The sequence below is a fragment of the Siniperca chuatsi genome, linkage group LG3, assembly GCF_020085105.1.
Source record: "Siniperca chuatsi isolate FFG_IHB_CAS linkage group LG3, ASM2008510v1, whole genome shotgun sequence".
NCBI lineage: Eukaryota > Metazoa > Chordata > Actinopteri > Centrarchiformes > Sinipercidae > Siniperca > Siniperca chuatsi.
Genome location: NC_058044.1, coordinates 27,575,222 through 27,598,832, shown reverse-complemented (window position 1 = coordinate 27,598,832; position 23,611 = coordinate 27,575,222). Strand labels below are relative to the sequence as shown.

At 38.6% G+C, this 23,611-nt stretch overlaps 2 protein-coding genes and 1 pseudogene across 3 annotated transcripts in view; 2 read left to right on the top strand and 1 right to left on the bottom strand.

Moving 5' to 3' along the window:
- The first annotated feature begins 909 nt into the window (after positions 1 to 909).
- LOC122870634 lies at positions 910 to 2,780 on the top strand (annotated as a pseudogene).
- A 230-nt stretch (positions 2,781 to 3,010) lies between these two features.
- Positions 3,011 to 23,611, bottom strand: part of cabp2a (calcium binding protein 2a) — a 28,219-nt gene continuing 7,618 nt past the window's right edge. The window contains exons 1-7 of one of the 2 annotated variants that reach the window (XM_044190198.1): positions 11,682 to 11,827; positions 11,132 to 11,353; positions 8,046 to 8,076; positions 6,258 to 6,392; positions 4,750 to 4,859; positions 4,466 to 4,613; positions 3,011 to 4,160 (exon numbers count right to left, since the gene is read on the bottom strand). In XM_044190198.1, coding sequence (XP_044046133.1) covers positions 4,135 to 4,160; positions 4,466 to 4,613; positions 4,750 to 4,859; positions 6,258 to 6,392; positions 8,046 to 8,076; positions 11,132 to 11,353; positions 11,682 to 11,729 — 720 coding nt within the window. In that variant the 5' untranslated portion in view covers positions 11,730 to 11,827 and the 3' untranslated portion in view covers positions 3,011 to 4,134. Of the gene's footprint in view, positions 4,161 to 4,465; positions 4,614 to 4,749; positions 4,860 to 6,257; positions 6,393 to 8,045; positions 8,077 to 11,131; positions 11,354 to 11,681; positions 11,828 to 23,611 lie in introns of those variants that run through there. The other variant, XM_044190200.1, reaches the window with a different exon arrangement.
- vwa11 (von Willebrand factor A domain containing 11) overlaps positions 11,878 to 23,611 on the top strand; it is a 47,518-nt gene continuing 35,784 nt past the window's right edge. The window contains exon 1 of the mRNA XM_044190195.1: positions 11,878 to 12,022. The gene's annotated coding sequence lies outside the window, so the exon portion shown is untranslated. The remainder of the gene's footprint in view (positions 12,023 to 23,611) is intronic.

Here is a 23,611-nt window from a genome sequence, read left to right as displayed (position 1 = left end):
CAGTAGTTAGAGAGAAACCAAATGACTCAAAGGTGTAAGCCAGTGAGTTAGCATTGAACTTCCATGAATTTAAGCTCCCCCTACCCTTACAAGTTGTTTCTTTTTCTGTGGTATTTTGCAGGTTGACTCAAAAATTCTGTTGTTGGCTGAAACTATTGGGCTCATGCTGGAAATGTAGAGAGGCTGTCTAAATCCTTTCAGTGTGCAGTGTATTAGGAAACAAGACTCAGGGGCAAATTCACAAAGAATGAACTGCGGCCGCTGATAGCACCATGAAATGCACATCATTTGCAACTGCTATCTGCCCTGTCTCAAGATCTGATTCACAAAAGATATTGCGCTAATGATATTACAGCGCAAACACACCCATAAAGTTTTGCAGCTGAGTGCAATTTGCCATTGTTTTGCATCTGTTAAATGTTCATCTGCAATTCTCTATAGTGGTCCCAGTAAATTTTGTTCAGTAAAAGGTGTACTGAAGCATATTGCATGACATGGTTAAGCACTAAATGAAAATTTAAGGGGTCAGATCTGCCGGTACACATTCAGGCACATAGAGCAGAGTTCATAAACACTGATTGGAGAACTGCCTGGGGACCAATAATGACCTCATTGGCTTTCCATAAACTTAAGGCCCCCCTGAACCCTTGGTACCCAGGGCCTTTGCCTGGTAGGCCCGTTCAGTAATCCCCTTGTTAGCCCCTCCATTCCTGGTAAAATTGTAATCGTCCATGTCTTTAAAACTCCACGTCCCAGTTTGTAACATAAAATTAAAAAATTTGATGTCCGAGCCCAGCCCGAGATAATCCTGATGTTATTCTCTCAAACTTGACAAAGCTCCTTAGACCCACAGAAAACATACTGTACACGACATTATAAGTTTTGACAGGCTGAGTAGTACTCCCCGTGATGACTGAACTTCATGAGTACTTTTGTGTAACTAATAGACAAAGAGCAAAATGTAACATCCTGTACATTCATTGGTCTCTTTGTGTTGATTGACAGAGCCATGTCTCAGGGAGGTGCTGACAAAGGTCAGACTTGAAGACCAGAATGACAACAAGCTCATGCTTAGCACTGTTCTGGAGATTAATCAAAGTGATACATCAGAGAACAAACAAGAGACACAGACAATCCCCTGGTCCTCATAACGGCGTTGTTCCTCTGTTCAGACGCCTTTCTTCAGCAGGACATAGTTCTGAAAATAGCACTCTGCCAGTTTGCTGTCCCGCTTTTGCTGCCCAACCATGAAACAAGAGAAATCACAATAATGCTGTTGTCCATGCGCGATATTGTCCAGACATTCAGACCCTTCGACCAGGCGTTCAGAAAGTTAAGCAGTTGAAAAAAGAATTGTGCTCTGGTGTCATTTGTCAGGCTCTCAGATGCTGAACAAACTGCTCAGTAACACTCAGCAGTACCATGACATATTTTATCATCGTAACATGGTGGGTGGTATCCCCAGGAGGATTTCAGATGGGCTAGTCGAAGTCAGCTGGTACCTCCCTTGTGGCAATAGGAACACAGACAAATTCACTGAGCCACTGGCTGTCGCCAACCTCAGAGGAGACCTCAGGGCCTTCCTCTGCCAGACATCTGCAGCTGTTTACATCTTCTGTGATGAATCAGAAACTGATTACTTCAAGAATGTGGAAGGAAAAGATGTGAAAGCAAATTTGATGAGCAGCATACAGGAGAAAACCTTTACACTCAAAATGATGACAATGGAACCAAGTTTAAATAAAACTAATGTGTGCCAGAAGAAAAAGACCTGATACAGAGCTGATAAGGAATATGCTTTAAGATGCTAGAAAACTGCCCAAACAAAATGCCGGTGGCAAATCTGGCTGACAGAGCTCGCTGGTGTGGGATCCTGGTTGATTAGGAGAGTGATGAATGCCAGAGTGTGTGGAAGAATGTGGGTAAAATCACCAAACACATCGCTAACACCTCTGAATTCAAAGACAACCAACTGGCTTCGCAGGGGCATTTCTGGAAAGAGATTTTGTGGCTGGAAACTGAGTGCTGGACACTGCGAAACGCTGGCAACTGACTACAGTGAGTATTTTAAAATAAAAGCAAAAGCTTAGAAGGAAACAGCTAAGATTTGAGATGACAGCTGCAATGTCAAGCTTCCGTCACGGGGCGGTCACCTCAGATGTGCAACGCAACTATTTCCTGGAATAGATTTGGACAATCTGTCCTGGAACCAGTTGTCAGCTCTGCAGGATCGATACAAAGAGAACAGAAATTTCCCCAAGACACAGAAAATATTGCAGAGATTGACAAGCAAATATCTGTTTGTTCTTTATGCCTGGAGCACTTTTTTCGAGAGTGTGGACAGCTGTATGAATGTGCGAGTTACCTGCCAGAATACAGCTGTCAGAGAAAAAACAACTCCCTGCACCTCTTGAGCCTGTTGATGGAGATGCAGCAAACATACCAATGAAATGGATCACTGAGGTGCTTACTGAGCTTCACTACATTATGCAGTCCAACAGTATATGCTCAAGATCATTACAATCATCGGAGCTGAAAACTCAGGAAAGTCGACTCTGCTCAACGCCTTGTTTGGGGTCAGGTTTGCTGTCAGCAAAGGAACATGCACCAGAGGAGCGTTCATCCAGCTGATCAATGCCAGCTTTGTTGGCACTGATCAGCTGGTTGAACAGCTCAATGAAATGATCTGGAAGGAGATGAAGAAAGCCAACATCACTAAGATCTCAGATGGGATGGAGTTCGATCCAGATACTTGCAGCAGGACCATTCCTCCAGTTTGACACGGGACTCCACTGATGGCACCTTTCAGTGTTGACTATAGTGAGACTGTGCATACGGGACCTCAAAAAGTGCTGGGAAAGAGGTGACCTGGTGCATTTTATCAGGAGGGTAGAAAGCTTCTGGAAGGCTCTATGAGAAATGGAGCTTCATCTGAGCAAAATACAGTACATTGATGTGAACACAGAAAATGGAATCCAGTTAAATAAATAAAATAAATAAAGAAAATATATCTGGTCAATAAAACTAGTTTATTGTCACTCCAATTCACTTTTTTATTTACAACACTTTTTTTTTTAAAGATCTGACCTGTTGAACGCTGTACAAATAAAACATTAAGCATGTATATACGATTGCATAAAATAAACATGTACTGTACTTTGAGTCTGTCCATTAATTTCCACCTGAACAGGGAAATGAATGGACATAAACTAGATGTGCACAGATGTGTAGCAGACACCAAAAGTAATCCTGTTAGTGTTATCAAATCTTTATCAAAAAGATATTTGAGATTAAAAATTACAGTATGTGCAAGAATTTTATTTGCCTGTGTTGGTTGAATTATATCAAACGCGCACAGCTGAAGATAATGCTAAAAGTAATTGATATGTTGTGAATTAATGTGGTAGTTTGTACAATAAAGATGTATATATAATTTAATTGACTTGCTCTATTATTAACAAAGTACTCACTTTTGCTATCTACACTATAAAAAATATCACACAGTCATAACAGTTAAATTCAAGTTTGAATTGAAGATTTTAGATGTGGCATTATTGAAATTGTGATAATAACTTCAGATTCAAGTCAGGTAACGTAGTAAACTGCATATTTAAAGAGTCAGTACACCCAAATTACGAAAATAAAAAACAACAACCCTAAACTAATGTTAGGGTTAATCCTGAACCTAACTCACCTAACTAGGTGACTGGATACTACTTAGAGTATGTGAGAAAATGTTTTTTTCCAATTTGTGTGAACTGATCCAATAAGTTACTCATGTAATGTACTATAAACTAAATTGTGTGTATGTGTGTGTGATGGTATGTGTGGTATGTGATTCTCAGTTCAAATATATTCAAATTTAGATTCACTTCTAAAGACACCACAGCTTTGGTTAAACCATCTCCTTGCTCAGTCATCACTCTATAATCTCTCATTACATGTTAAATACATTTTACATTCATACAACAGTAACACATTAAAGGGATTGTCTTATACTTGAGATATTATGGAATTGAAAAAAATACAGACACCAAGAAGTCTTTGTACATCAAGAAACATTACAAGAACATTAACAGTGTGCTGTCTGGTCCATGTTGCGTTTAGTGCAGTAGAGTGAGGTTTGGTGAAGAGTCAGCGAGACATCATTCGCACAAACTCTGTGGAAAGGGAAGATATGTTGTTGGTTAAGGAAAGCCACAATCTCCTTTTCCTTCTGTCCTTAACCTGAACATCCACCTATTAGCTCGATTTTCTTAAGAGTATTGGATGCTGCATGTACCCTGAAGAAGACTCTATCATGCCTGAAATCATTATTTTTGCATTTTTTTCAAGGAAATCCTGCTCTAATACCACCTAAAAGCAGTATTTGGTGCTTATGTTTGCAAATATTTCCCTTGTTTCTTTTTTTTCTCCTTTCTTTATCCCCCCCCCCAGCTTCCTTACTTAAGAATTAATCACTCACCTTCAAAGTCCACCTGTCCGTCCCCATTGAGGTCTACGTCTCGCAGGATCTCGTCGATCTCATGGTGGTTGAGCTGCTCCCCCATTAGCTTCTTCATGGCTTCCCTCAGTTCCCCAAGGCTGATCTGACCATCGCCATCAGAGTCAAACTGTGAAACAAAAAGGATGAGGTAGAGAACTTTAAAAAAAAACAAATGCATTAGAGTTAAGTTAGGGAAAGGGGGTAATCTATTCAGGGGACCCCAGAGAAAAAATGGCTATAAGTTAATAAATTGTATTGCAGACCTCTTTGAAGGCGTCCCTCAACTCCTTGACTCCTATCATGTCTGCAGTCTCAGCGAGCATCTTGGGACCCATCAATTCCACAAAGTCTTCAAAATCCACTCTGCCACCACCTAGAGGGGGAGAAAGTAAGTACACACAGTGTTAACTGATCTTTTTGTGTCTTTAACAAACAATCAAATTCATAAACAGATTGCTCAGTTAGTGACCAAAGTCATATATGACCAGGGGTGCAAACTTGTCACCTTTCGGCAAAAATTGCCGTTTTGATTCCAAAATAGGTCATTTGTGTGATTTGTGTATGTCATATAATTAAATATAATGGGACTAAATGGCACTCGGCTTGTGGTGCTCAAAGCGCCCAAAAATACATTTGAAAAACTCAACAGCAATGTCTCTTTCCAGAAATCATGACCCGGTCACTTAACATGATGAACAGATTTGTTGTGAGCAGTTTCATGTAGGAACTATCATTTGAAAGAAAATAGTTCCTACATGAAACTGCTCACAACAAATCTCTTTTGGCGCTTTGAGCACCACAGGCCGAGTGCCATTTAGTCCCATTATATTCAAAAAAGGCAGACATCTCTATAGCCGATATCTCCAAAACTCAGCAACTCACACCAAAACAATCGAGATGGATAAACAGCACTACAGGTAAGAGGAAAAATATGTATTTTTGATTTTGGGGTGAACTGTCCCTTTAAAGTAAGAATCTCTTACAGTAGCATTATGATAACCTTAATTGGCTTATATGATGACATGTCAAGCTTGGGACTGTTAATCAGCCTGATAAGGTTGAGTTGTTTTGATTTAGCGAACGATTGCCATCACAGTTTGGATGTAATGTTAAGGTTAGGTGTTAACGTTATTTCCATGGAGCATTAGCTAGCGTATTTGTTATTCCAAATTCCACTTGTATAACGTTACTGACGTTAGGGCTCTGGGACTACTCGTTCAATGTTACTAATGTTACCATTTTGCAGACGATTACAACATAAGTTGAGCCCCTCAGCCAAAGTGCCAGCTTAACATTAATGTTAACTCCTGATGGTTCCATTTTTTTAATGCTAAGATAATATTAGCAAGGCTAATACTGTCATAGTCACAACGTAATTAAACAATTTGCTTTTGGATTTCTTTTGTAACATGAGGCTAATTCATGAGACAAGGTGTAGACTTTTAACCTGGCTAAAATGGACCTGCGTTACTTATGATGTAATTAAATGCTTGTTTCAGTAGCCTAATTATGATGCTTCAGAAGGGAGCAAATGCCAAGCTCACTGAAAATTGACAGAAGCTGAAATGAAATTACCTTGTAAACATCATATTTACGCCCTGTCTTTTAATTGACCAAAAAGTAGTTGCAAGAGCAAAAACCATTTTAATTTTTACCAGCCCATTTCACCTCACCTCTGGGTGAACTATTTTACAGAATTAGATACATGTGTTTTGTGTGTCTCTCTGTCTCTGTGTGTGTATGTTTACTGATGTGTGCATGCAGGACTCACAGATCTGCTGGCTGAGTTCTATCAGTTCCATCTCTGTTGGCATGTATCCCATAGTCCTCATGCACTCGCCCAGGTCCTTACAGCTGATGAAGCCATCCTTGTCTTTGTCAAACTCCCTGAATGCCTCACGCAGCTCTGCAGGGAAGACAAGTGTGAGAAAAAGACTGAATGAGTGAGACAAATCAAGATATTTCTTACAGTGTATACTCTATAGGTCTTATGTTAAAGCCCTCTATGTGTAGAATTTTTACGTGATGATCGAATGTTTCAAATTAATCTGATGGTTACATTTTTGTAGGAAAAGGAGGCAATCCTGGTGAAAATTGGTCTGCGTTGCTTTGAGCCTGTGCATTATAGCAACCCTAAATTGCATCCATGAGTGTGTGTGGAGGTGGGGGTCTGCCACAATGTCTGTTTTAATGCTACCACTGGGAGGAGCCAAAAATTCTACTCATATTGGCTTTAACTACATCATTTTTCTATGATGAGATAGAGAAGTTGATAATTAAAGCTGTAAGCTGGCTGCAAGACCATCACTATCATATGCACATTTGTGCCTGGGTTGCCCAATTCATTTGAGAAATTCTGATTCTGATCCTTATACATTGCCTTTAATAAAGGGTTTTTAATTTGCAACTAATTGCTTTATTATTTGGCTAAAAATTAATTTACTAATGCTTTATAGATCAGTTAGAAGCCACTGATAAGAACAACTTTTGATTCGTGAAAGCTTCCTTTGACTGGTCAGACCATTTGATCCACTTACTGCATTTCTAAAAAAGGGCGGCAGATGATCTGAAGACTGAAGACTACAAGTTTGAAATTGAAAAAAATCCTGGGGTGTGGCGTGAAAAAGAAGTGAGCTTACCAGACCTCTGCAGCCCACTCCTCATTTCTGCTTGAGGCTAGCGGCTCGAGGCTACATTAACTGATACTAGCATGACACACCTGAATCGCCAACAGAACTGTTGGCGTTGCATTGTGGGTTATATAAGGTAATGTAAGGGTTTGGAAGAAAGTGTGGAATAAAAATGAGATCTCTGGTTTTGCTGCATCAATTTTGAATTGTTCAGCTTGAGTCCGACAATGTTAAAGGAGTGCAATGCTAAATTGGTAGAGTACTCTTTTAACTGCATTATTAACAAATGAAAAGGACCTAACGAAAATTTGCTCCTATGAATGGCTTATAAAATTGGTAAACTATTTATTACCCTTAGCCATTATAACTTATAAACCCTTCAAACCTTGTGTGAAAGTGGTACCCTGATTTGTTTTGGTCGCTGTTAAAAATTGCATTGTCTCCAAAATATGCCAACTAACCTGTCAGTGTTGGAATGTTTTTAAGTGATCCAAGTTATTTCTTTATTTCACCAAATGTATTGAGTTTCTACATAAAAAAATCACAAATGTCAGTGACCATTAATTCCATAGTTGAATCACAAATTACATTCTTGTTTATGTGGAGTGTGAAAGTGTGAGGCAGACATGAGGAATATAAGGGAAGGGAGGGTTAAATTGTGAAGTATAATATTTTCCTTTGAATATTAATCCTTCACTTTGATCTTCCACAGTTCAAGTAAAAAATAAATAAATCTCTGCTGGTTCACATAGCTGACATTCAATGAGAGGGCAAAGTCAGGAAAGTCTTTTTAAATTCTGCTCTATACAGTAAAGCACAATTTTTCACAGTCAAAAAGAAGGTTTGAGGTTTGAAAGAAAAGCGGTTCAGGAAGAAGACTGAGAGATGGAGTGAGGATTTGCTGGAGTGAGCTTTTGATGTTTCTGTACCTTCCATTTCCTCTGGTCGTAGATCTCTGTCCTGCAGTGGTGCGGATAGAAGACAGGGCAGACATACAGAGAAACAGCCAGTCAGGTTTACACAAAACACACACACACACTTTCAATATCATTCTGTGTATCTTGTTCTGTTTCACACACACACAGTCACAATGACAAAACATGTAGGAAACATTTTAGTGCTTCAGCTTCTAGTGGCTCCACTGCTGTGAAGCATTTTTGTTCCATGTTCAACCGTCTGAGCAGAGATTTTGCTACAGGATTATTTGGTTTTTGATCTGACTGACCCTAATAACCTTTTTAGTTTATCTGCTAGACAATTTTGTGTCCAATTTCATTCTGCTGGCGGAGAAGCTTTGAAAGTCTGCTGTGCATATGCTCCACAACAAGCATTTAAAATGTATTATACAAAAACCTGCAGATGCACAACGACAAATCACGCAGACTCCCTTTGGCCTCTCTCTCCCTTTCCAAACACAGAAGTGAAGGACACACACATGCAATAAAGCTGATGAAATGGTTTGTATGTTGATAAAATGCTGAAAAACCCAAAGAAACCCACCCCAGCTTAACATTAGTAACTGAGTAAACTGGTGAAAAATAAAATTAAATGGCACTTTGAGAGATTATTATCATTATTATAACAAAAGGAGCCATACATATCTTAGAAACGAGTTTAAACAGTAACACTTTTCGCTAAAGCCACACGCAAAAAAACTATTTACAGTTTATGTTGAATTGGCTTCAATATGTGGTGGCATGGACAAAAGGTGATGCCAGGATAAGTTGTTCACGACGTGTTCTGTGAGACTGTGACATCAGCAGCAGGAATAATACAGGCCTGGATTAGAGGATGCAGGGGAGAGAACAGGGGCAGGGAGATTACAGCGGTAAATTGTATTACAAATCACGAAGGCTTATCGGTTTTTCATTTCCCTATCTGCCGCTGATTTTTTCATCTGCATCTGCGTCTGCATCTGTATCTGCACTGCGGTTCTGCTGGCACTTTTACAAACATTACACACCTGCACAGGCTGAACATGCAGCAAACACACACATACCACTTTTGCTGGTTGTCTTTTTTTAGTTTAGTTTTCTGCTTTCATTCCCAAACTAGTAGAACCGCTACTACTAGTCGCTGATGTCTAAAACAACAGCCACCCAGCATCAAATTTTTTTGGGAAAAACATGTTGGAACCACAATTTGCTCTAGGACAGATTCCAGTAATTCCTTAGAAGCCACCAACACCAAAGTGAAAAGGGCTTAAATGCAAACTCTCTATACTGTGCTCTTGAGGGAGCATTCATTCTATGTCTTATTTTTAGTTTGCTGTTTTAGAGAACAAAGGGGATTATGGGGGATTAATAAACAGTAAAGGCTATCAATCTCACCCTATCCATCTCTTCGACTAATTTGTGTACTCTGTCGAAAAATCCCATCTCTTTCCTCGATCCATTACTTTTAGTAAAATCAGGAAGTTGTTCTACAAGTTCGGGACTGTGGTGGCTCAGAAAGCTGCTGGGTTACTGGATTGATATAAGAAAGTTCTAATACTGACAACAAGAACAAGAGTCTAGCAGATTTGTGAGGCTGTACTATACAGTATGCACAGCTGTGCTTTGACCTAAATGTCAGCATGCTAATATTGCTCACAATGACAATGTTAACATGCTGATTTGATTAGGTTGGAACATTATTCCTGCTAGTTAGCAGGTATAGCTCTAATGTTTACCATGGTCATCATCTTAGTTTAGTGTGTTAACATTTGCTAATTAGCACTAATAACAAAGTACAGCTGAGGTTGATGGGAATTTCATTAGTCTTATAGATATTTGATCATAAATTAAAGTATATTGGACAAATACAAATTTTGACCTGATGATGGTGTTGGATGAAAACTATAGTGATCAACAAAATTATAAGGATTCATCCTCTGGGGCCCATGAATGTAGTACAACATTTCAAAATATGGTAAAATTGTTAGCAAACAGTTGATTATCTACACGTTCAGCAGATACAAAGTAACATTAGCATTCATTTGGAGTAGTGTTGATAACCTGATATATGTATATTCACTCTTTTTAGCTCAGTTTTTGGTCTCCACTAACTCCTGAACGTTTTTTCATTGGAATAATATTCATTCACAAAAAACACACAGAGGTCAACTACTAAATACAGTAAAAGAATATAGAGCTTTTGTAATTTACATAAAATAAATCATAGATGAATTATATTTAGTTCCCAGTCAGTATTGTTATATTTCTCCTCTAGACTCAGCCCAAGGTCTTCCATTACCTCAGGAGACTATAGCTCAGTAAAGCACCTGTGATCAACACCACTGTCCTAATGGCTCTTTTCAATTAGCGCTGCTAAATGCACAGTCAGGAAATTACTCCGTTATTGATCTCTGCCATATTCCCCGTCTCTACATAAGACATTCATCTGAAATAAGAGGCACGCATGAGTTAGAAAGTGAATTTATGATCTTAATAACCATCTAGACAAATTGGGAGGCCACTTAATCTATCATTATAGTGCAATCTGTTATATTACCAATTATTTTTTACAGCTGTGCAAAAGATCCTTTCTTTCTTCACTGAAATGTTTTGACAGATACTTTTATAATCTGACAAAGGTAATTATGTAAAATAATTTCTGGTTTAAAAAAGTTATAACAAAATTTACAACACAGAATCCTTCCAAGGTATTATATAGGATTATTTGATAAAGGCTTTTTTTCCCCAAAACAAATAATATTCTGCAACAAAGGTGTTCTAGGACTATCACATAAAATTCTCATGAAATATGGTGATATGGTGGTATATAGCATAGATGGGGGGTTGACACTCACAGGGTGAAATTCTCATTGGTGGAGATAGGATGGGAAGGCTGTGATGATGTCACACCGAACTGATGAATGGCCTTAACTTCACCTTCCCTTGGACAGTGAGGGCACTATGAAAATGGATGGATGAAGAGATTTATGGGTGATTTTTGCTATGAAAATTCTGTACTGTGCATGTATGTGAGTGTGTGTGTGTGTGTGTGTGTATGTGTGTGTGAATGTCATACATACAAGCTGGCTCTGTGCGAAGCCCTGTCTGAGGAAGATACAAGCAGGCCCCACTAAGTTGTGCAGCATGTTGCAGTTCTTAACCAGAGCGCACAGGGGCTCATCAAACTCCCGCTCGCTCCCTCCTTCCTCCTCGTCATCCGTGTCCACCTCCCCTGCACCACCCAGGCCCCCCAGCATGGCGGCAGCCAATGGGGTGTCGCTTCGTTCTACCGGCGACTCCCCCTTAGAGGAGGGGAATCAACCGAATTAGGACCCAGATAAAGTTACGACTTGAACTCCATTGACTGCAATGAAACTGACTAATTCACATGTACATTTTTCGTACTGTTATGGCATTCATAAGTCAGATTTTAAAATATAGATTTATTTATATTATTTATAAGAAACAAAATCCATTTGAATGACTTCTGTGTCCGATAGGAAGTTGTACAGCTCAAAGCTTGCAAATTGTCAGATGTATGTCACAAATTGTTAGGCTTAGATATGGACATCCACAAAGCATTATCTTACACATCTTAATCAGTTCAAACTCACTTAACTTAAATCTTACCTTCTTCCTTTTACTGTTCTTTTTAGAAGCCTTGTTGATGTTTCCCATCACCCTGCACTCTTCTTCCTGTCTTACCCCTCCCTCCCTTTCCTCTTCGTTTGCCCCCACACTTTCCTCTGTTTCTCTTCCTGTTTTCCTCTTTCTCTCCCTTTCTGCTCAGTTGTCACATAAAAGTCCAAAATCCATACTAAATCCAGTGCATTCCATGGAGTAACACCTTTCACATCCAGTGAGGCGAAGGCAAATGGTTCCACTTGCACCACTACTACTGGAAGCGAATGAGAATTCCTCTCAGTGTACGTGCTACAGTCCAAGATCCTATTGGTCCAGTGAGAGACAAGGTAGGCATATAAATCCTAAACTCCTATAGGTTGTTAGAGGCTGTCATGATGAGCTTTGAGACGTGTAGTGTGATATTATGGAATAGCAGCAGGGTGCTGGAGATTGACGGGGTGTGGTGGGAGAGCCGGGTCATATCTGGGCTCAAACAACCTGCTGCTGCCAGACTCTGGCTCTGATTGCACCACTCGACCATTTTCTCTCTCCCTTTCTATCCCTCTCTGCCTCTCTCTCACACAAACATGCACTTTTTCCCTATTTGCCGGTCCCCTCGCCACGGGTGATCCCTTGAATTTGGACCAACTTAATCTAATCCATCTCACCCACCTTCTTCTCTCTGCCTCTCAAACATGTGCTTATGGTCTCAAAATGACTAGTCTGGCAGAACTCTGTGTGTTTATTTGTGTGTGTGTGTGTGTGTGTGTGTATGTGTGTTAAAGAGAGAGAGAGAGAGAGATAGGGGGAGGGGATGGTAGAATTATGGATGGGGAATTGGCTGCCTGTTTAATCCCTGGCATTTCAGATTAGAGGGAAAGAGTTATGTTGACAGGCCACGGGTGTACAGGCTTGAAGTGGGAGAAATAGAGGGAGAATATTTATATTACTCAGCCCCTTTTAAAGTATTAAGAAAGGGAGAAACAGTGGGAAAGATAGAAGTGGAAAGAGACTGACATGTAACCTCAAAAAAGTACTTGTGTAAATGTTGGTAGGGTCTGCAAAGAAAGGCGGGCAAACAAATTACAGTGAAAGTGAAACAGATTGATCTCTGTTGGAAACCAGGCAGACAGGGTTTTAGAAATACTGAGGTCATAAGTTCAAATTCCCATGAAGAACCCCAACCCAACACATTTGTTTACTATTTAGTAAAAAGAAACTCATATTTTACTTATTAATCTAACTGTTAAATTATATTATGTCCCTACATTATGGTCTGGTGCCAGGTATGCATTTCTGGTGGAAAATTCTAAATACCTCTCATTTTACTTAATTCATTTTAATTTAGCAGTCACATTTGAATCACTGAACCATCTTACTTTGAAATATTTGATTAGATCCCAACCAAACGTTCTGTACATATTATCTTCTTATGGTCTGGTCAGGTATGTATTCTGGTAGAGAATATTCTCTTAGTTGACTTTGTCCATTAAGGTTGTTCATCATCCAGTGGTAAACTTTAGCAACTGGTACCTGGAAATAATTGTGAATATCTTGAAAAATATCTAGAAACAATTTTTTACTTTTCCTCTATAAAAAAAAGGGAAATGTTCTACTTTTTACTTCACTACATTTATTTCACAGCTGTAGTTACAAGTCGCTTTGCAGAGTAGATTTTACATTTAAAATAACTATATGTAGAGATTTTATTATTGTTGTATCTTTACAATTCAATTAATGGCATAAGTTTTTGTTTGTATAAAAGTCTCAGAGGCCTACTGTTGTAAAATTGCAACATCTATTTGAAACAGTCTAGTTGTACCTATTCCTGACTGAATGTAGACTCTAAACTGTATCATAGCAACATTTTTGGCAGGGAAGTATTAATACTGTAAGAGACACACACTTTTGGACCAATTTAAATAATTTTCCAAGTAAGTATTTGACCTGTAAATATTTTTTCCTATATTCTAAAGATGTTTAGTCATATAAAACTTTAAAAAGTGTAATACACATGATTTGGAGGGATTTGTTTCAATGTTGCAACACAAGACTGAGCTTCAATGGGCTCTCTTATTCACAAAAAAGGCCTGAGTCACTGAGTCATGAGTAAATCTTGCCATCTATGGCAATCTACAGTGTATATATACTGTATATACAGTATGTATATATGGGTTATAGGGTTAAGGTCAAGGGTTAAACCTATATATATAGAGGGTTAGGGTTAACAGACAATATACACTCACCGGCCACTTTATTAGGTACACCTGTTAACTGTTCGTTAATGCAAATATCTAATCAGCCAATCACGTGGCAGTAACACAATGCAAAACAGTAACTCAAACAACCACTCGTTACAACTGAGGTATGCAGAAGAGCATCTCTGAACGCATAACACGTCGAACCTTGAAGCGGATGGGCAACAACAGCATAAGACCACACTGGGTGCCACTCCTGTCAGCTAAGAATGTGAAACTGAGGCTACAGTTGGCACGGGCTCACCAAAACTGGAATACAGAAGATTGGAAAAACGTTGCCTGGTATGACGAGTCTCAATTTCTGCTGCGAAATTCAGATCACAGGGTCAGAATTTGGCATAAACAACATGAAAGCATGGATCCATCCTGCCTTGTATCAACGGTTCTTGCTGCTGCTGGTGGTGTAATGGTGTGGAGGATATTTTCAAAGATAAGAAAAAAGTTCCAATAAGTCATTTTCTTACAGTTTTTATTGTGCAGAAATGCATTATAACATGGATTACAATTACAGTTTTAACTATAATTTAATTATTTTTTTTAAAAGATACATATTTTGATATTAGTGAATCATCGATGCCTAATGATCTATGGACTCTGTTAAAATTAAAGTGGTGATATTTGTAAGTGCTAAGACCCACTGTAAATGAAAAAAAACAGAGAACTTTTTTTTACTTCAATAAAATGAATGCTTAGGTTATTCTGGTGAAAATTGGTACAGTCTATGTTGATTTTTGGCCATTCATTTAGAGTGGTAGGGTAGTTAGTGGAAGGTAGAGGTGTGGATCACTGTCTACCACAGTGTCAGTATGACACTACAGAAAGAAAATTTAAGCACATTGGCTTTAACATGAGATAAATATGAGTTTCCTCTGGTAGAAATCATGTCTCAAAAAATTCTACTTTTCAGTAACTCCTAAAAACTTCTTTATGACACAATAGATTTTAGACGACTTAATTTGTTCTTTAGGAATTTCTTTTCTACTTTTCTTTCTTCTTTCTCACTTTTTCCTTCGGGCCTTCCCTCCTCTCCCATTTATTTCTATTTCATTATTCCTTTTGCTCTTTACATCGGAAACTGTCATGAAAGCACAAAACCCCAAAACCAAACTCAGTAAAACTTGTACTTCCGGGCACTCCCACAATACATTTAAGAAAGAACCCTTGCTCCCACAACCATGCCAACATTGGTTAGGATAATCATCCTCAATTTTGGAAAGTCTTGTCGAAGTAATATAAGCTCTGCAATTTTTTAAAAATTCTGAATTACCTTTTATCATACACATTTAGAGGACTTAATTGCTGATTTCCAAACATTTTCCCAGTCTGTACTAGTTAGGGAGGAAATCAAATCCCGTTCCCATGCAAGCTGGGTGGAGCAGCAGGTGTTAGATGCTGCACAGGCTAATGATCTATCCATATTGGCCATGCAATGCCATCCTTGAGTTTCTTCCTAATTAGTAATGATAATTGTACGTATGTAACAAAAGAAGAGTCAGTCCAAATTTCTGTTCCTGTTTTATTTTGAAAGGGTTGTCTTGTGTAGTTTTACTTCCTGTCTTTGTTTGCATTTATCGCCAGTTTTGATTGTTTGCCCTGCCCTGATTAGTTTCACCTGTGTCTCGTTTTCTCCCCTCTCCTGAGTGTATTTAAGTCTGTGTGCTTCCTTTGTTTTGTGCCAGTTCGTCTTCGTCAGTCTGTGTCAAGCGTTCCAGCCCTTCTCCAGTGTTTCTTGTGTTTATTTGTATATTTACCGTGTTTCTTGGACTTTTTGGATTTTTGCCTGCTCCCTTTTGGATTTGTTTGCCACATTTGGACTGCCTTCACTGGTTTTGATCTCTGCCTGCCTCTTAACCACTCTGTAAGCCTTTTGGTTATTGACTCTATTAAATTATAACATTGAACTTCACCTGTTCTGCCTCAGTGTCTGTATTTGGGTCCAATCCCTTGTGTTCCTCTTGTTATCTGCTTGACAAAATGTAACAGAATTTGCTCAAAACACTTAATACACTGATCTTTCTTGGATACAAAGGAATGACTGAAGCTGTACCATTGACAATCGCCACTTTTTGATACAGAGTACATTTAACTGCTGATAAGTATCTTATCTCATCTTTTACTTAAGTATATCTTTTAAAACAAGACTTTTTTTTCCTCCTGTAATGCAGTATTATTTAGCACTGGTCAGCTGTACTGCAATCACTGCTATGGGAGGATTATATGATCATATATACACTTTCAAATAAATTAAAATTGCAGTTGGGATCAGGCTTTCATACACATGATCTCATGAACTGTAACTTCATACTTCCCTTTAATACACATTCTGATGCTACATTTAGTTTAGAAACTGTAGGTGTTAAGACTGCGTCTGTTGTTATAGTCTCTAAGTTTATCTATGTAAACCTTCACACACATCTATATACTGTGTGTATAGTGTGTGTGTGTTGATGCCTGTTGTTTGGTGCTGGTCATGTGGTGCTGTATGTGTGCTAAAGAACAGTGCAGTATGTGCAAGGCCAACGCTGAGTGCCTGCAGCCCTAATCCTCCTTGGTCAATTAAGAAGAACTAACAGATGTTTGGCATCTTTCTTCATTTCACCATCTTTTCTAAGAGACAACTTACCTACCTCCATCTGTTTCCTCAGTTTTACTTTATATTTTTCTCTACATTTTACTATTTCTTCCTCTTTTTTTGTAAATACAGCAGCCTTTTCAGTGCAGATCTCTCCACATTGCTGCTCTTATTCTGATTCCTTTCTTCTGGCTTCATAAATAACTGGGCAGTTACATGCTATAAATTTAGCTTATGAAATGAGAATACATATTCAGCTACACACTTTTTAATTCCTAGGGTACTTTTGCAGGAATAAAGATTTATCAATGAGCAGCTTTCCCATACTTTACACAGTTGATGTATCACCAGAAGAGTGCAGCAGAGCTCAAATTGTTGCTAATGCAAAGATCAATTGTAATACTTATGCACTACCACCAGATGTCAACCTCATGCCTTGCTATTGAAGACATAAGTCCATCATTTTAGCACCGATTTGTGCATTTGTGCACCGATGGCACAATCACTGGATCTCTACCAGCCTCAAAGACATGATTTTCCACCTGACCCTGCAGTCTGACCTTTCCATGGACTTGAGGGAATTAAAAAAAAAAAAAAAATCCACTGGGATCTGTTAAGCAGAGGACAGAGTGATGAGATGACTTGCGACAAAGGATTTGAATCCACAGTGTGTCCGTTATATAATAGTATGTGCCTTAGCCCACTGATCCAGCTGGACACCCAAAAGATAAGCACATGGAATCCTCAGTCTTGTAATGGGCTTTCCCATGCATTATATCCCATCATATATTTCACAAACATGCACAGAATGCTACAGCTTCATCTCATCATGCTTCATTTAACTGCATCAATGGCTTAGTGTGGTACTTAGTGGAGACGTCTTGCAAAATTACAAATAGTTAGGCATAAAAAAAGTAGAGACATTCACTTGCAGGATAGCACTTGCACACAGAAAGAAAAAGATAAATAGTTTTTGTCTTGCTCCAAGGAAAAAAGCACCGACACCCTGCCTCAATCAACAGCCCGGTGTGAACACAAAGCTTTACAGCTATAAAACCCAAAACAGAGCGGTTGGGTGAGAATTCATCCTCTATCCCTCGACAACAGCAAGCACACCAGATGCCTGAAAGACAAAGATAGAAGATAGGCCAACAGAAAATCCAGTGCTGGGGCAGTAAACAACATGATGGACACATTCCAAAAGTCAGGATTTTGCTTGCCATGCTATGCTAACAGCTTTGGTGTAGGTCAGGTCAAACATTTTGGCTGAGATGGGCTGCTTCCATGTGTATTTGCATGCTTACACATGCTTACACGTTGACATACAAACACAAATTTATGGCAAATGCTGTAAATCAGTTCATATGAGGCAAACAGGGTGACTATGCAGATACTCACTTATACCAAACAGAATCTAAAAGAATTAGGGCAGTTTTGCAGTCATCATATTGTGATTATGTACCAGTTACAGCCTGCATAGTATCAATGTCATCAAATTGTTACAACTTGCATCTCCCAAAAGGTTGGTACCATAATCCCAGTAAATTGAAGATGGGTAATAACACGCTTATGAGTAGTATACTAAGCCTGTTTGACGTCAGAGCTTCAACAGAAATATAAAGTGCTTATCTCTTCATTCAGTCTTTATCTGTATACTCTGTACCATACATACACATTGAAGACTGCTTCTGACCTTGAATGTGTGCTGATCTCTCTGGCAAGTGGATATATAGCCTATGTCTTATATCCGCTAAGACATCTATAAGATTAGTTGCAGGGAGGGGGATCAAGCGGAGCAGAATTGAGCTGAACCCAGCTGAGTTAACAATGGTTTGAGTTGCCACAATTACATGGCCCATCGTACACAGATAAAGGCTTTATCACCTGCCAGAGCCACACATTTATGAGAAACATAACAACATAGCTGTCAACAGTTAATGATTGAAAAAGATAAACACATCCTCCATTCTAAATATCAGCTCTTTCTACATGAGCACATACACTTATTTGTAGTGACTGTAACAAAAACACTAAATTAAAAAAAAAAACAATGGTAGGAAAAAAATGGTAATGTTATTGATGAATCCAGGTCTTAAGGTCTGTTCACATGGAATGCGAAGCGAATTTTTCGCCCGGTGCGATTACATAAAAAGTCTGCCGGCACCCAGAGCTCTATGATAACTACTACTTCCTATTTATACAGAGAACAGGCAAAACAGGAGATTGCGAAAAGTAAGTGAGGACTACCAGCTAAGTTCTGAAAATGTGTGTCTGTTACTTGATACCAGCTATCGGTTGTACTTTACTATGAACCAAGTTAGCACTAGCATTAATACTGATCGATCCGAACTCCATTCAGAAAATAAGCATTTTAAAAGTTAATTGCTTGTTGTCTTGCGGACAGACCTGACAAAGCATGAAGTCATTCAAATTGGTATCATGAAGTAGTTATTTTGGCATCCTTTTGATCCATTTTCTGCAATTAAATCACAGCAAACTCAGTTTATTTTGGGTTCATACCACTGTAGTAAACCAGAAGGGGTGAATATTCACAGGTTGTATTTACTCGCGTTACACAAATGATTTGGCGGTCAAACTTGTGTAAGTAATGCAAGCCAAATATTCGCTTCGCGTTTGGTGTGAACACAGCTTTACTCCTGTATGCAAGGCCAGCACAGGTCAACAAAGTTAGCAATTAGCTAGTGAAAATAGCGCAGCATTTAGTAAGCTAACAAGACACATAGTAGAGCTAAAAGGAGAGTGAATATAGAACTTGCATTTGTCAGGTCGCCAGAAACACAACTCCAAATGAATGATAATGTTGCTTCCTCCGCATATAGTTTATTTCAGCTCATTGTTTTGGTTTTATTGCCCACAACTTTACTGTCTTGGTTCACTCTCACGGCTCTTATCAACCCTGTTTCCAGCAGCAGGCAGGCAGGCTCTTTTCAGCAAATACACTTTAAAAACCCACTGTTCACTACCTGCCCAGCAACAGCAGACAGACAAAGTTAGTGACTAGCTGGTGAACAAGGTAGCGCATTTAGAAGAGACAGAACAGAACTAAAAAAATCAGATCATTTAGTACTTACATTTCTCACGTGTCCAGAAACATGACTCTAAATGAATGCTACTGTTGCTCTATGTCTCCTGGATGTGTAAATAGGCAACTGTTTGCTACTGTAATATGTCAATGTTGTGTTTACAACTTGTTCTACTGCCCCCAAGCGGCCAAAAATGTTATTTCATGTAACTTTAGGTCCAACAACTTATAGCTGGAGTGCAGAACTTTTGCCTTGCCCTTCTGGAAGTGAGAGTAATTACACAAACACTTTCGATGCGCATTTATGATGTATGACTTTGTTTGAATTTGGTTGCCTGCATTGGACTGCTTTTCTGGTTTCAACACTGGCCTGCCTGACCATCTCTGTAAGCCTTTCTAGTAATAAATCACTGAACTCCACCAGCTCTGCCTCTTTGTCTGCGTTTGGGTCCTATTCCCTCGTATTCCCTGTTTCCCTGCTTGACACATGCAACATTAACACTAATTCAGCAAATAGTCCTTTTGTGCATGTGTGTAAGACACAGAAAAGTTTAAATAATAAACTAAGTATTACTTCATGAAACCTTTTTATCACCTGACCTGACTTTAAATCCAAACTGTGCCGACAGCAATAGTTCATATAAGGGAAAAAGTGCTGGTGCGGTCAGCAGAGGATTTAAATTTAACATGACAATTTTACAGACTGCAACCACATATGGCTGTCTGGATTGTCCCACACTCCCTGCTCTCATTCTCACCCATTTACCCATTGCCAAAAGGAGGATAATGCCTTTTGCACCTGTCCAGATTTTGTTCATGCATTTTCATGTGAACATTTGAGTTTTCTGAGGTCCTGGGGGTCCTATGGATTAGAGATAAGATGAAGGGATGGAAAGTGACAGAAAGGTTGGAACTGCATGTTCTCTATCTCCATCCATGAGTATAGGACACACCTGTTGCTGCTAAGAGTGCCCCAGTGGTAATGGTCCATCAACTAACCCGCTTTTAATTCTATCTACTAAAGCTGCTCTTGTTTTTTGTTCTCATTGCTTTGTATGCGCTGTCTACAAATACTGAAATTCAACAGTAAAAAGTCTGACTTGATATGTTTGTTTGTTTATATGTTGCTTGATAAAATTTTTAGATTTTTTAAAAAGCAAATGGTGAATGAATGCAAAATGAATCAATTTTAAAGCCCCAAAAAGACCACAAAAGATTGTGGATGTTAACGGTCACTATTATAAAGGATCCTAAGATGGATGGATTTTCCAGATGAAACTCATTTGCCAGATGTACGACAATTTTAAAGTCTTTATATGACATGCAAGTGCCTGTGTAATATCTGTGTTGTCTGTTTTGGTAATGTTTTATCCTGCTGTTAAAGCTATTTAATTTATGCAGCCTAATATTGCTTTTTGCAATTTGCAGAGTTTTGTCCTCTTCTCTGGTTAGTTCTAGTAAGGCTATATAGAGGAAGGCCTGCGTATATTTATAATTGATAATCAGTGATATGCACAGGCTGCAAACTCTGTCTATACAAATGGAATTTATTGTTGATTTGGACATAATGTTGTTCCACTAGTGTTTTTGGATTAATACAGTTGTGACCTAAAGGTGTTCTCCAATAATTTCCAAAATATAACACAGTAACGTTTACTCAGAGTACATTTAACTGACTTACTTTTTATTTTTATCTAAGATGTTTTTATTTTTATCTATGTTTTTACACAAGTACTTTTAGTTTTACTTGAGTAAAATGTCTTTAAAGAAACAGTACTTTTACTTGAGTATAGTATTCAATTGTGCTTTCCATCTCTGGCTACAATAGCTGCAACAGATTGAAGGATATAAATCTGAATGGCAAGCCAGTAGCTAGTTACCTGGATAACTGCTCCTTCCTAGAAGTATTGTGCTGAAATTTCACTGACCAATATCAATAATAACCACCAAATGCTAATCTCACCACCAAAATGGCCAGCAGCAGACTCTTCAGGCACATCAGGTATAGATACTGTAAAACGCTCTTTACATGCTGGTCAGGCAGGCATGCAGCTGTTATCTGTTAAACCAGCCAGTCTAAACTCATCAGAAAACAGGCTGCCAAACTATTAGTACAGAAACTGGTTACTGATGGCAAAGACTGCTAAAGGAGATTACAAAACTTACTATCCCCAGTCAGGAAATGGGTAGGAAACCTCACTGCAGACCCATTACACCCTGGACATAACGTGTTCCAACAGGTACAGTACACTATATGCCAAAACAACCAGAACAGTTTCTTTCCACACGCCATCACTATGATGAACAGTTAAATCAGTCATATAGTGTCAATAACCCTGTAACACTAAAACAACCACTTACCTGCAAATAATAAATGATATACTTACAGTTTAAAATACACACTTCTTAACATATGCATATCTTTCATCATTGTGAAATATATACCCTGCTGTGTGATCCTTGACTTGTATATAGACACTGTATGTTGTTGGCCATTGTCGCTTTTTATATATATTTATATATACACCACTTGTATGTACATGATTGTTCTGTGTTTATTTTTACCTATCTTTGTTCAGCTTTGTTGCCCTTGTTTTTAGCTGTGTGTCTGTTTCTATCTTCCTGTAAATTGTTCTTGGAAACACTGAGAGCAACTTGAAACTAATTCCAGTGTAGACATACAGCAGCATTTTAAAGAGTTGGTTTAGCCATATCACAGAAAAAAAAAAAAATTTCTTTCTTCAAGTTTCAGATTAAAGTTTTTTGTCACTGTTAAAAATACATTTAAAGTGAAATAACATTTCTTCAGGACCGGAGCATAAGGCTGCATTCAGACTTTGGCTCTGCATGAAAAAACGCACTCCTCTCATTCATTAGAATGAGGCCAGTCCTGTGACACAGTGAGGGTGCCGACGCAGGGTGCTCCGGCAAAAAAACCTGCAGGAGTATTATAAACCAATGTGTAGCGTTTTGGCATTTGGTAAGCCTAAGCTCATGGATTAGTCACTCAAAATGTATTTCCTGGATTGTATTTCATTGTCTAAACTGTACCTTAAAAAAATTGACCCCCACCAACACACTCGCATTGCAGGGATGTTTTCGGTCTGAATACTCGCTAAAAGAGAGTATACAGTATGTGCATGTCTTTATACAGGACTGTCCTCCCAAGAAGAATGACAGCAATAGTCATTTCAACAAGTGCCCCAAAACAACATGTTTATATTCAAGTGACAAAGCCCTGTAGCAGCCGTGTTTATTATGGGATCCAAGAAGGAAGTCAGGTGACGGTATTATAGAGTGAGTGTAAGGAGGCGGTTGGGATGGACGGATGGGATACCAAAACATCAGACTTTAACATGGTAGGCCGCTGTTCATTTCCCATTTCCAACCATCAGTCAATGTTGTTTTTTTTTAAAGCATGACATTTCCTAAACTTATCCACCTGATTATTATTGTAACCATGATGACAAAGGTCCCCTTACCCTAATGAAGTAGTCATTTTAACCCAAACCACACATTTTCTAACCTAACCAAGTCGTTTTTGTGCCTAAATTCAACAAAAAATTAACCATAGGGTTGTCACATCATAAAACAAACGGCATAGACAAACTATGTTGTCCTGCTGATAGTGGCGTCAAATTAGAAAACGCTTCAATGTGTCGTTCTACAGGGTGTGGACAAACATCGTATTTTGTCGTTTTATTTGGACTTGCCATATACTGTAATACACTCTTTATTTGCTTGTGTCTTCATTATTAGTAGTGTTGGTTAGCCATATCATACCATATCACTTCCATTTATCTATAACACCCAGCTATTAACAATTTATGGCCTTTAACACCCTGTTACTAACAATATGTCCTGCTGCTGAAAAATTTGTTCACAAACACACACACACAGACAACAAATAGGAGGAATAACAGACAGAAAAGGAGAGGAAAGATGATGAAGCAGGTTACATCATGATAAGTATATGTTAAGATACTGAGTTAACAATAACAGCATCAACTTTCATTCAACAACCACACTAGTAACAATCACTTACTCTCACCATGTTAAACTA